At 41.2% G+C, this 13967-nt stretch overlaps 1 protein-coding gene across 1 annotated transcript; it reads left to right on the forward strand.

Annotated features, from left to right (window-relative positions):
- The first annotated feature begins 11124 nt into the window (after positions 1-11124).
- LOC121732685 lies at positions 11125-13191 on the forward strand. Its single transcript, XM_042122638.1, has one exon. The coding sequence runs from the start codon at positions 11125-11127 to the stop codon at positions 13189-13191; it is 2067 nt and encodes a 688-aa protein (XP_041978572.1).
- Positions 13192-13967: the final 776 nt, after the last annotated feature.

Below are 13967 nucleotides of genomic sequence, written 5' to 3' on the forward strand. Positions count from 1 at the left end.
TTTCTCAGGACTCAAAGTATCCCCATACCAAATTTCAGAAAAATCGGTTCAGCGGTTTGATGGTGAAGAGGTAACAGACAGATAGACGGACAGACAGATAGACAGACAGACAGACAGACAGACAGATAGACAGACAAACAGACAGATACACTTTCGCATTTATGATATTAAGTATGGATGTACAAATATAAGGTACTTGGGTAAAAATAACCAAAACATTAATATTTTAGAAACAACCCCTCAAAGCAATAAATTTTCCCTAATTATGATGTCATTTCTATGGCTTATACTTCGATTAGATTTTCGTAAAAGGGGCTTTAATATTATAACAGAATTTAAGGTACCTATTAGCGGTTACATAAAATTACAAGTCGAATTTTGTGAGGGATACAAAATATGTTAACTTCCACCAACGGGCGTTTTTAATTTAACTCTCAAACACCTTTATTACACGGACATAAAGATGTTTATTATATAAATTACGGGAAAAATAACTACGGATTTCCAGTATAAACGCAGAGGAGAAATTATTTCATTTAAAGGGCCCTGAAGGCTGTCGACCTTCGTGAAAGGATCAAGCTTTTACCGAATTGGTTAGTTATTAACCTGTTTATCGTTACCTCGTTATTATTTGTGAATATTTGTATCGATCGTTTATCTAAAATAATGATAATATATTTTGTGTACGCTAATTCACGAGTTATGCGCAGTTGACTAGACCCAATCATGACTAAGGCTTTGTGATAACTATTATTACAAAGCTGTATAATGTATGTAGTATGGAGAATCATGAATAATCATATAATATCATATTATAATTTGTCATAATTATCAACAAAGATCATTATTTTGTTAACATAATAACAGTTGCCACTACTTTTATTGTTAGGTTAGGTTAGGTTAGTTATAAAAATGCTTTTGTTATAATCACGTCAAATGTAAAACTTTATTTGCCACTTCATCTAGTTAAAAACAAAACAAAATCTTGTAACATACAACATCACTATACTACGCATTACATTACTTATACAGTATAATGCATCTAATGCTAAGTACTCACAATTCACATACGGTTTTGCTCGATAGTTTTACTCCAAATCGAGTAATAATTACTGTGTGGACCGCAAAACTCTTAGCTCGGAGGCTCGTATCGAGCCGCTCGAACGCTCGCATCGAGCCGGCTCGATGCGAGCGTTCGAGCGGCTCGATAGTTTTACTCTAAATCGATATATTATATCGATTTAGAGTAAAACTGTCGAGCAATACTGAATGTGGTTTTTTTATGAAATAAGGGGGTAAACGAGCAAACGGGTCGCCTGATGGAAAGCAACTACCGTCGCCCATGGACGCTCGCAACATAAGAAGAGCTGCAGGTGTGTTGCCGGCCTTTTAAGAGGGAATACGCTCTTTTCTTGAACGTTTGCAGTTCCAGAGTTTTACAGTGCGCGGCAGAAGGTTACGCGAGAAACGCACCGTTGAAGACTGCCACTCATCAAGGTGATGAGGATGGTTTATTTTTCGCGTGGGTCGATGGCGAAAAGTTGCAGGTGGTATAATTCCGAACAACTCTTCAGAGCACTCCCCGTGATACAACCGATAGAGGATGCAGAGTGAAGCTACATCTCGGCGTAATTCCAAGGGGTCCAAGCTGTTTGAAACACTATGGCAGTCAACAATTCAAGCGGCCCTTCGTTGGATACGATCCAGAGGGAGCAGTTGGTATTTTGGCGCCCCTGCCCAGAGATGAGAACAATATTCCATATGACGTGACCGAATCTGCGCCTTGTAGAGTTGTAGGCGCTGGTACGGACTAAAGAATTGTCTCGCCCTGTTCAATGTGTTACCCTGTTCGCTTCTTCGAGACTAACTTGGCCTTACCCTCTAGATGGTATCGAAACTGAACTTCGCTCGATATGTTAACGCCAAAAGTATTGCAATGCTAGGGGAGATTTTTAAAGATGTGCCCTGCGTGGACGAAAGCCCGAGCCGTGGTTTTACTCTACATGATTGCTCGATCGAGCAAAACCGTATGTGAGTACTTAGCATAATGTTTTCCAATTATTCCTATTCTAACGTCTTCTAATTAAATCGACGAGTACTCGATACATCTGGCTACAACTTCAGCTAATTCATGGCGTATCAATAATTAGTTGCAGCTAATTAGCTACAAGTTACAGATCAGTTCTAATGTGTTGGGAGTGCAAAGTTACCGCTTGTTACTAACTTCCCAATGATTTATTATTTGCAATGAAGCTAGCTGCATTGTGTTAAGCCGGGCTATTGTTTTTAAAAGTTTAGAGGTATACCGTGGTGTAAAGAGGTATAGAAAGGTATGCAACGAACATGTAACCACACAAGTTATGTTTAATGTACTCTCGTATTAGATATATTACTGTAGCTCTACTATGAGTTTAAAGCTATAGTATTTATCGATACTCGATACCGACTACGTAAATTTTTAGTATGACAAATTTTACCGCGCCTCTAGCGGTTACTGGCGGAACTAAAATCGCCATACTAAATATTTACGTACTCGGTATCGAGTATCGATAAATACTATAGTTTTATACTCATGGTAGAGCTAATGCAATGTTTTAACGCTAGAGGCAGCAAAATATAGACTACAGTAGAAGGACATAGTAATTTAGTTTAGACGAATCTTTGTAATAACGCGTTAAAGTTAACGGCTAGCTCCGACAAAATTTCAGAATCTAGTGAGATCCATTAATATTTGTGGTGTAATTTGGACCGAAATAACTTCAAGTCCACTTAGCGATGAGTACAGTACTTAATGCCTGCATAAAATTTTATTGTAATTGTCAAAGTAAAGTTGTATTGAAGTGAAATTAGTGAGTCACTTTGTTTCTCGAAACGTTGAAGTGTCTTGTTTGTTTTAATTGTTTTAGATTTTGGGTCACATATTTTTAAAACATACATACAAGTAGAAAATATTATAACTTAAATGTATCCAAAAAAATAATATGTTATTTATTTATGAATACTTACAAACGTACGGACATGTCATAAAAAAACTTTTAGATTTTTATATCAGCTGATCATGCCATCAAGATGTATAAAGGCCTCGCTCATAGACATTGAAAGAAAAGAGCCTCATATTTATTTAATGAACGATTTGACAGAAAATGTATTCAGTTTATGACATTTTCTTCATTTAAGTAGTAAATATTACACCCAAAAATGACTACGTAGTAGCGCTACGAGGCTACGGGGTTACGACGCTACGAACTGCTACGTGGCTACGACGCTACGAACTGCTACGCGGATACGACGCTACGAACTGCTACGCGGCTACGACGCTACAAACTACTGACACCTGGCCCAGAGCAGGGACAATAAAAAGACAAGAGAGAGCAATAAAAAGAGGATTTAACAATTTAACAAATTTATTTAAATAGGAAAAAAGAAGTGAAACCTAGTCAGAGGGAGAGCGGGTAAGGTGGGTACGAAGCCTAGCCTCAGTCTATTCCGGGGTTCTTTGAATTTACGGGTAGGGACACTACACTTATCTTGGGATCAGACAGCGACGTGGGGGACTCCAGCTCCTCAAGTCTCCGCGATCTACCGGACAGGCGTAGGGTCGACGGCCAGCTGTTGGTGCCGAGGTGTTTGGGACCCCGTCGGTGGCAGCTAGTTCAGTTTGCGGTAGGTGCGTCAATCAGACGGCATGAGCAGCACGTGGTCGGCTCCAGGCGACCAAACTCTGCCGCAAGATAGTAGTGGTCCGTTGTCCGGGACAGAGCAGGGCAAAGTTGTCCGGGAAAGAGCAGGGCAGAGTAGAGTTGTCCGGGAGTAGAGTTGTCCGGGAGTAGAGTTGTCCGGGAGTAGAGTGGTCCGGGACCGAGCACCCCTATAACGGGGACCTTTAAAAAAGGGAATAAAAAGGAATATGTAGCGAGCTGGAGGGTTTTTATACCCCCGAGCTGGTATATTTTTTAAAGTTGACAGAGTAACTGTCAAGGAACAAAGGTGGAAGGTCATTATTTTATTTAAGATATGAAAAATATATCTTAAGATAATAAAAAAAAAACAATACCCTTTATTTACTTATTAAACAGTCTAATAAAAAGGAAAAATATCTGATAAAAATAACAGATATCTCAGCAGAGAATTAATCAGTCTACAACATTTGCTAAAAGATGGCGCTGCCAACCTCATTTTTTATTCAAGCGATCGCAATCGATTAGACGCAAAGGTAACAAAGGCGCCTAATAGATGTCGCTATATGACATATCCATGTCGCTATGCGACATATCCCCCCTTGCTAGCTAAGGATTTTTCATGATAAATGAAAAATCCTGAAATAGCTAAAGCTAGAAAGTGGGAAAAAGGAAAAAAAAAAAAAAATATATTAAAAAAAACAAAGGGGAAAAAAAAAATAGCCCTTTGGAAAAAAGGAAAAAACTAAAATAATAACAGCCCTTTGGAAAAAAAAGGGACAAAAAAAAAAAAAAGGTTAAAAGATCAAGAGCCCTTTGGGAGAAAAGAAACAGCTCTTTGGAAAAAAAAGAGATTAACAGCCCTTCGGGAAAAAGGAAAAAAAAGTACAAACTAATAAAAGTTTGGAAAATGGGGCAAATGGGGGAAAAAAAAAAATGCATTTGGGGAAAATGGTGAAATGGGAAAGAAAAAAAAAAAATAATTATTTTGAGACAATTCTTGTGTCAGCGCGCGGATAATTTGACCAAAGATTCATAAATCACTTACATACATCAACTTTCACTTTGCAGCTCGGTCACAAAGACTGGACACGAGACGCCCTAGCACACGAGTATTATCCTACGAATACGAGAAGGACAACACCCAAAAGGTCGTAGATGGTACTGTACACAACTATAACGTTTGATTATACAAACGAAACAGCATACTAAGCAAGGCGCGAGACAGGTCTTACCTAATGTAAAAAAAAAAAGTCAAACGAAAAAATAATTAAAATTTATAATTTTTAGATAATTTAAGGTCCTTTAAGTGCCAAACGCCAAGGTCCTTACCTTGCATATCCTGCAATTCGTAAACTAAAGGAGAACGTTTACCTACAACTTTACATTTTATAAATTTAGGAGCTAATTTTTTACTAAAGTATTTATCTTTGTCGCTTAGAAAATAGGTTTTCTTAAAAACAAAATCTCCTACGTTAAATTCGGCAGGCTGGCGACGTAAGTTGTACTGCGAGGTGTTCTTAACGTGGGCTTGCCAAAGACGCATCTGTACGTTGTCAAATATGGATGACATACATCCCAGATTCTCCGCGTAGGCATCGCGAGGTGCAAAAATAAGGTCGTTGGTGCTGTCGGTATCAAGATAGTGTGAACCGCAGGACACCAATTCCCTACCGAAAGTTAGAAATGACGGTGTGAATCCTGTCACCTCGTTAACCGAGTTGTTAATGGCGAATTGTATTTCTGGGATATGTACATCCCACGATCTATGATCGTCTTCCACGTAGGAAGAGATACAGGTAATAATCGTCCTATTATACCGCTCGACAGTATTAACCTGCGGAGTATAACGCGGGGTTAAATAGACTTTAGGAATGTTATATTTTTTAAAGAGCCTATTAGTTTCATTACTAATAAACTGAGGACCGTTGTCCATAATTACAGTTTGAGGAATACCGTGGACTAAGAAAACGTTTTCCTCTAAAATTCTAGTTATAATATCTGAAGTGGCACGCTTCATAGGAAAGATGAGACAAAATTTAGAAAAACAGCAAGTGACTACTAAGATAAAATTGTTACGCCTCCTAGTAACAGGTAAAGGTCCCATTATGTCCACAGAAATGACTTGAAAAGGTCGAGCACAGTCTTTAGGTCGGCCCATCTCGCCTAGGACTTTATGATTCTGGGACTTGTACTGTAGACACTTAGAGCACTGCGAAACATATGCTACTACGTCGCGATACATATATACGCCAAAAGAAATTAAGAGCGAGCCGCCTATAAGTTTTAAAAATACCCATGTGACCAGCAGTGGGCTCATCATGGTTAGCACGAATAACATCAACACGAAACTCTTTTGGAACTACTTCTTTCCAAGAAAATTCAGAGGTTAAGTTATGTTTATTCTTAGATAGTCTAAACAGTTTATCATTTTTAATAGCAAAATTAGGGAAAGAAGTTGGCGAGCTATTACAGCCGTTAAAAATATTAAGATACCAAGTATCAGTGCCGGTATACTTAGACCAAGAGGTAGAAATAGCGTTAACCGTTACCGCGCGAGAAAGAGCGTCCGGAATAACATTGTCGCTGCCTTTACGGTGTTTAATTTCTAAATTGAATTCCGACAACCTGACGCACCAGCGAGCTAGTCTGCCAGTCGGGTTGGACAAGGACAAGAACCATTTAAGAGCACTATGGTCAGTATAGACAGTGAACTTTTTACCATTTTCTAAGTAACAGCGCCAATGTTCTAACGCTACTAAAACAGCTAACGTCTCACGCTCAGTGATGCCGTAAAGTCTCTCCTGCTTGGTGAGTGAGCGACTCATGTAGGCGACGGGGTGTTCCTTGCCATCGAACTTCTGGGTGAGCATGGCCCCTACACCGTAGCTACTGGCGTCCGTATGTACTTCGAAGGGCTCGTCGTACTTCGGACAGCGCAGTACCGGCGCGGAGACCAGGCACTCCTTCAGTTTAGTGAACGCCGCGTCAGCCTCTGAAGTCCACTCAAAAGGAGGGGCATCCTTACGCGTAGACGTAAGCTTATTTAAGGGCCCTGCCAAAGTACTGAAGTTAGGCACAAATCGTCTGTACCAAGTTGCAGTGCCAAGGAAACGTTTAACACTCTTTCTACAAGTGGGAGTAGGGAAATTAACGATCGCGGCGACCTTGTCAGGGTCAGTACGAAGACCGTTGCCGTCGATAACGTATCCTAAATATTTTAACTGCGGCCTAAAAAATTTACACTTTTCAAACTTTACAGTGAGATTTGCCTCTCTGAGAGTTTGAAGAACTCTCAGGAGCGTAGCTACATGCTCGTGAAAAGTTTCACTAATAATGACAATGTCATCTAAGTAACAGAAGGTTTTAGGGCCAAAACTACCGAATAAGGAGTCGACCAAACGTTGTTGCGTGGCGGGTGCATTGGTCAACCCGAAAGCCATACGCTTAAATCGGAACATCCCGCGACCAGGAACGTAGAAAGCGGTCTTGTCACGGTCAGACTCCTCAATAGCCGTCTGCCAGAAGCTGTTAGAAAGATCAATTGTAGATAGATAATGGGCGTCATGTAAACTATCTAAAATTTCAGAAACATAAGGTAAACTATAGGCGTCCTTTTTAGTTACTGAGTTTAATTTTCTACTGTCTAGACAGAATCTAAATTCGCCAGACTTTTTAGGAAAGACTAGAACAGGTGAACTCCACGCAGATTGACACGGTTCGATTACATCCATCGCCAACATTTCGTCAACCTGTTCAGCCAAAATCCGCTGTTTTTCAGGCGACATCCTATAATAACGTTGGCGAATGGGTAACGCATCACCGGTGTCAATCTTGTGGGTTATCAAAGAAGTTAACCCTAAACCCTTCTCTTCGAAAGAAATCGATTTAAATTGCCTAATTATATCGTCGGCAACCGAACGCTCCGAGGGGTTAAGATGTTCGTACCCATTGATAACTGGTTTAGTCACCGGATTATATGTGACGTCTTGTTCGGAAGCCGCACTAGAAATATAATTGAGGTATTTAGGGCAAAGCTTAAAAGTACGCCAAAAGTCGATACCTAAAATTAAGTTACTAGTAACCTCTGGTACTACATAAAACTTTAATATGTGAAATTGATCTTCAAAAGTGACAGGTAAGTTTATATAACCGATAGATTTTAAGTTCTGACCACCAGCTGCAAAAATTGAAATATTATTATTATCAGTGATCAGCTGATAACCTCTATTAATAATATTTAAATGAGAATTATTTCCCAGTAAAGAAATACAAGAACCGGAATCTAAAAGACCGCACATGCGAAAAGAGTCTATTAGTATATTGACATAAGGTCGAGAATCAGAATTAATATCCCGGACCGTGTTCACTGAATAGTATTTAAAGAACATGCCTACAGTATTAAGCCATTGTTTCCAATCTTCAAGATCGGTAGAGTGGCTAGATGGCTGAACACGACCCGAACCAACTAGTTTTTTGGATTGGAAGGAGTTGGCTTCCGGCAACGAGGACAAGCAGGAAGTTTAATGCCTGGACTCCCACAGCCAAAACAAAATATCTCTGACCTATCTTTCGGACATTCTTTGAAAGTATGAGAGTTATTTTTACATCTAAGACAAAATTTAGGAACATACTGTATACTAGAAATTGATTTATTTAGATTATGATTAAAATTATTAGAATTATTAGAATTTTGCCGAAACTGTTTATTAAATTTAAAATTATTAAAAGGATTATTTGGTTTACTACTAGATTTATTTTCGCTACTACTACAAGATTTATAAGCTAGGTCCGGTGCCAAAGTCTCCGTTGTAACCTTTGGAGGTTCGTGGTACAATGTTAACCGAGACTGCACATCTTCATAACTTTTGCAGACTGACTTCAGCTTTTCAATAGAAGTAACCCCAGGAGACGAAGCTAGTATATTAGCGTAGCAAGGCTTAACATTATGGAGTAATATCTCCAACTTCTCACTCTCTTCGACCGGCTTAGTGAGACGAGAGAAGAGGCCTTCCATAATGGCTACATAAATAGTAATGTTCTCCGTTTCGCCCTGTGTACGACTACGAATCTCATTCATTAGCCTATATTCATAGCTAGGCTTATCGAAGTCAGCATATAAAAGATTTAACAGCTCCGACCAACTACCAACCTTTTGGTAGATGCTACGGTACCAATGTAAGGCATCACCAGAAAAAAGGTCAAAAGCATGAGATAAGACTTTAGAATCATCAACATTATGTTGTGTACAGTACTCATTAACTCGAGAAATAAATGCACGGACACAAGACTTGCCATCAAATTTAAGTTTAAAATCTGAAAATAATTTTTTATTCTCACACTGAACTGTGATGTTCACTGGAGGTACAGTGGGAGAAGGGTTAGAGGCTGGCAAAACAGTACCGCTACTAGAATCTTCGAGTTGGTGAAGTAAACCCAAATGATTTTGAAAAATTTCAAGGCAACTATTGTAACTATCTAGACAAGGATCGTTATTAGAAATAGAAATTCTATTAATCCTATACTCTAAATGAAGTAGGTAATTTTCCGCCCGGAGCAACGCGTTAGGAGCTGGGTGTGAGTCGAGCTGTTGTTTGACTTTAACGAGTGTTGCCTCAACTCCCAACAGGTCGTCCTGGACGGGAATAGTAGACTCTAAAATGTCCTCTGATGGGTATTCCTCGACCAATTTTGAAATTTGTTTCCTAAGTTCAGCAACAGTAGCAGCTGGTGTTTCATTACGAATAAGTACTTCATACTCCAACTCAGACTTTTGGAGTGAAATGAATTTAATTTTAGCAGACATTGTAAAAAGTTAATTTAAGAGAAAAAAAATAAAAAATTTTAAGTTAATTTACTAAAGTCAAATTTAAGCAATAAAAAGAGAACCCTAATGTGAGTGAGATATTGTGTCCGTAGATTTCCAAAAAAAAACAAACTAATTTTGTAAAACAAAATTAAAACAAATTAAGTAAGTATAAAGTATTGTATAACCTAATACTTTACACAAAGACAATAAAGGACAAGACAAGTTACTGACTGACTGACTGTTTAAGTAAAATATAGTATTTAAATTAAAAGTTATAGCCACAAAAAATTAAAAGTTTTAAAAGTTAAAAGTTAATTGGCAAAGTATTTAGTAATAAACAAAGGCAAAGAGAATTTAGAATTTAGAGGTTAGATATGTTATCTTAACTTAGAATTCCTAAGTTAAGGTTAAATTAAAGCCGAAAAAAGGTAAAAGCCAAAACACATAAGTGTTACAGAAGGTAACACTGCTGTGTGCGCAAGATAAGTGTAGTGTCCCTACCCGTAAATTCAAAGAACCCCGGAATAGACTGAGGCTAGGCTTCGTACCCACCTTACCCGCTCTCCCTCTGACTAGGTTTCACTTCTTTTTTCCTATTTAAATAAATTTGTTAAATTGTTAAATCCTCTTTTTATTGCTCTCTCTTGTCTTTTTATTGTCCCTGCTCTGGGCCAGGCGACAATTGCCCCACGTTGGGCGCCAATTGACACCTGGCCCAGAGCAGGGACAATAAAAAGACAAGAGAGAGCAATAAAAAGAGGATTTAACAATTTAACAAATTTATTTAAATAGGAAAAAAGAAGTGAAACCTAGTCAGAGGGAGAGCGGGTAAGGTGGGTACGAAGCCTAGCCTCAGTCTATTCCGGGGTTCTTTGAATTTACGGGTAGGGACACTACACTTATCTTGGGATCAGACAGCGACGTGGGGGACTCCAGCTCCTCAAGTCTCCGCGATCTACCGGACAGGCGTAGGGTCGACGGCCAGCTGTTGGTGCCGAGGTGTTTGGGACCCCGTCGGTGGCAGCTAGTTCAGTTTGCGGTAGGTGCGTCAATCAGACGGCATGAGCAGCACGTGGTCGGCTCCAGGCGACCAAACTCTGCCGCAAGATAGTAGTGGTCCGTTGTCCGGGACAGAGCAGGGCAAAGTTGTCCGGGAAAGAGCAGGGCAGAGTAGAGTTGTCCGGGAGTAGAGTTGTCCGGGAGTAGAGTTGTCCGGGAGTAGAGTGGTCCGGGACCGAGCACCCCTATAACGGGGACCTTTAAAAAAGGGAATAAAAAGGAATATGTAGCGAGCTGGAGGGTTTTTATACCCCCGAGCTGGTATATTTTTTAAAGTTGACAGAGTAACTGTCAAGGAACAAAGGTGGAAGGTCATTATTTTATTTAAGATATGAAAAATATATCTTAAGATAATAAAAAAAAAACAATACCCTTTATTTACTTATTAAACAGTCTAATAAAAAGGAAAAATATCTGATAAAAATAACAGATATCTCAGCAGAGAATTAATCAGTCTACAACATTTGCTAAAAGATGGCGCTGCCAACCTCATTTTTTATTCAAGCGATCGCAATCGATTAGACGCAAAGGTAACAAAGGCGCCTAATAGATGTCGCTATATGACATATCCATGTCGTTATGCGACACTACTACGCGGCCACGACGCTACAAACTGCTACGTACGGAACTACGACGCTACGAACTGCTACGCAACTACGACGCTACAAGCTACTACGCGGCCACGACGCTACAAACTGCTACGTACGGAACCACCGCGCTACGAACTGCTACGCGGCTACGACGCTACAAGCTGCTACGCGGCTACGACGCTACGAACTGCTACGCGGCTACGAAGCTACGAGGCTACGGAACTACGACGCTACGAACTGCTACGCGACTACGACGCTACAAACTACTACGCGGCCACGACGCTACAAACTGCTACGTACGGAACTACGACGCTACGAACTGCTACGCGACTACGACGCTACAAACTACTACGAGGCCACGACGCTACAAACTGCTACGTACGGAACTACGACGCTACGAACTGCTACGCGGCTACGACGCTACAAACTACTACGCGGCCACGACGCTACAAATTGCTACGTACGGAACTACGACGCTAAGAACTGCTACGCAACTACGACGCTACAAGCTACTACGCGGCCACGACGCTACAAACTGCTACGTACGGAACCACCGCACTACGAACTGCTACGCGGCTACGACGCTACAAGCTGCTACGCGGCTACGACGCTACGAACTGCTACGCGGCTACGAAGCTACGAGGCTACGGAACTACGACGCTACGAACTGCTACGCGACTACGACGCTACAAACTACTACGCGGCCACGACGCTACAAACTGCTACGTACGGAACTACGACGCTACGAACTGCTACGCGACTACGACGCTACAAACTACTACGAGGCCACGACGCTACAAACTGCTACGTACAGAACTACGACGCTACGAACTGCTACGCGACTACGACGCTACAAACTACTACGCGGCCACGACTCTACAAACTGCTACGTACGGAACTACGACGCTACGAACTGCTACGCGACTACGACGCTACAAACTACTACGAGGCCACGACGCTACAAACTGCTACGTACGGAACTACGACGCTACGAACTGCTACGCGACTACGACGCTACAAACTACTACGCGGCCACGACGCTACAAACTGCTACGTACGGAACCACCGCGCTACGAACTGCTACGCGGCTACGACGCTACAAGCTGCTACGCGGCTACGACGCTACGAACTGCTACGCGGCTACGAAGCTACGAGGCTACGGAACTACGACGCTACGAACTGCTACGCGACTACGACGCTACAAACTACTACGCGGCCACGACGCTACAAACTGCTACGTACGGAACTACGACGCTACGAACTGCTACGCGACTACGACGCTACAAACTACTACGAGGCCACGACGCTACAAACTGCTACGTACGGAACTACGACGCTACGAACTGCTACGCGGCTACGACGCTACAAACTACTACGCGGCCACGACGCTACAAACTGCTACGTACGGAACTACGACGCTAAGAACTGCTACGCAACTACGACGCTACAAGCTACTACGCGGCCACGACGCTACAAACTGCTACGTACGGAACCACCGCACTACGAACTGCTACGCGGCTACGACGCTACAAGCTGCTACGCGGCTACGACGCTACGAACTGCTACGCGGCTACGAAGCTACGAGGCTACGGAACTACGACGCTACGAACTGCTACGCGACTACGACGCTACAAACTACTACGCGGCCACGACGCTACAAACTGCTACGTACGGAACTACGACGCTACGAACTGCTACGCGACTACGACGCTACAAACTACTACGAGGCCACGACGCTACAAACTGCTACGTACAGAACTACGACGCTACGAACTGCTACGCGACTACGACGCTACAAACTACTACGCGGCCACGACTCTACAAACTGCTACGTACGGAACTACGACGCTACGAACTGCTACGCGACTACGACGCTACAAACTACTACGAGGCCACGACGCTACAAACTGCTACGTACGGAACTACGACGCTACGAACTGCTACGCGACTACGACGCTACAAACTACTACGCGGCCACGACGCTACAAACTGCTACGTACGTAACTACGACGCTACGAACTGCTACGCGGCTACTAACTGCTACGCGGCTATGTAAGTAGTATTTTAAATTCGTTTTTTTATTTAAAAAGAAAGCAGCTACTAAAACTTTGGCAGAGAGATTTAGCATAAAATATATAATAATGAAGACATTCTTTATAGACCTATGACAAAAAAGTTTAATAAAAACAACTATTTAAAATGCATGAGAATATCCTAGCCACTATGTACGACATTACGCTGTGTAATTCCTCCCGTTTTTCACGGTGACAATCTTATAAGAGGGAAAATTGTAACGTTTATTTTCCAAGAGACAATAGAGACGCCGGCAGCGGGAGGGGTGATATTTTAATTTGCATCGTATTCACATAATACGACGGGTACTATATTTAAATCATTGTTATGCGATACGAATTTCATTATGTTGTTTGTTTCATTGTGCGTATTCATTTCTTATTTTGGTATTTAACATAAAAGCTTTTAAGAATAGAGTAAATGTAGTGTGGGGTATACTTTTATATTATAATGGCCTTTAGGCTTTAAGAGGATACACCAGGGGCGAGAGAAATTGAAAATAGGTATTTGAAAATGTATTGCTGTCTCACCAGTCTTAAGTCTCCCACCGCAGAGCGCGATAGAGACAACACGATAAAAGTTGTAATAAAAGAACAGAAAATGATTGTCCGCTGATTCCTTCTCCAAAATTTAACCGATTTAAGTACTTTTTTCATTAAAAATTAAAGCAAGGCTTGAGCTGTGTTCCTATGTTTTATTTTTTTTTGTATATTTTAGCCACTTTTGTTTTGCGGATGTTTGAACATAGAAGAAAATCTT

This window comes from Aricia agestis, chromosome 12 (genome assembly GCF_905147365.1).
Source record: "Aricia agestis chromosome 12, ilAriAges1.1, whole genome shotgun sequence".
Classification (NCBI taxonomy): domain Eukaryota; kingdom Metazoa; phylum Arthropoda; class Insecta; order Lepidoptera; family Lycaenidae; genus Aricia; species Aricia agestis.

Coding starts and splice junctions, on each gene's coding strand:
- LOC121732685 (XM_042122638.1), top strand. CDS start 11,125: ATGCGACACTACTACGCGGCCACGACGCTACAAACTGCTACGTACGGA.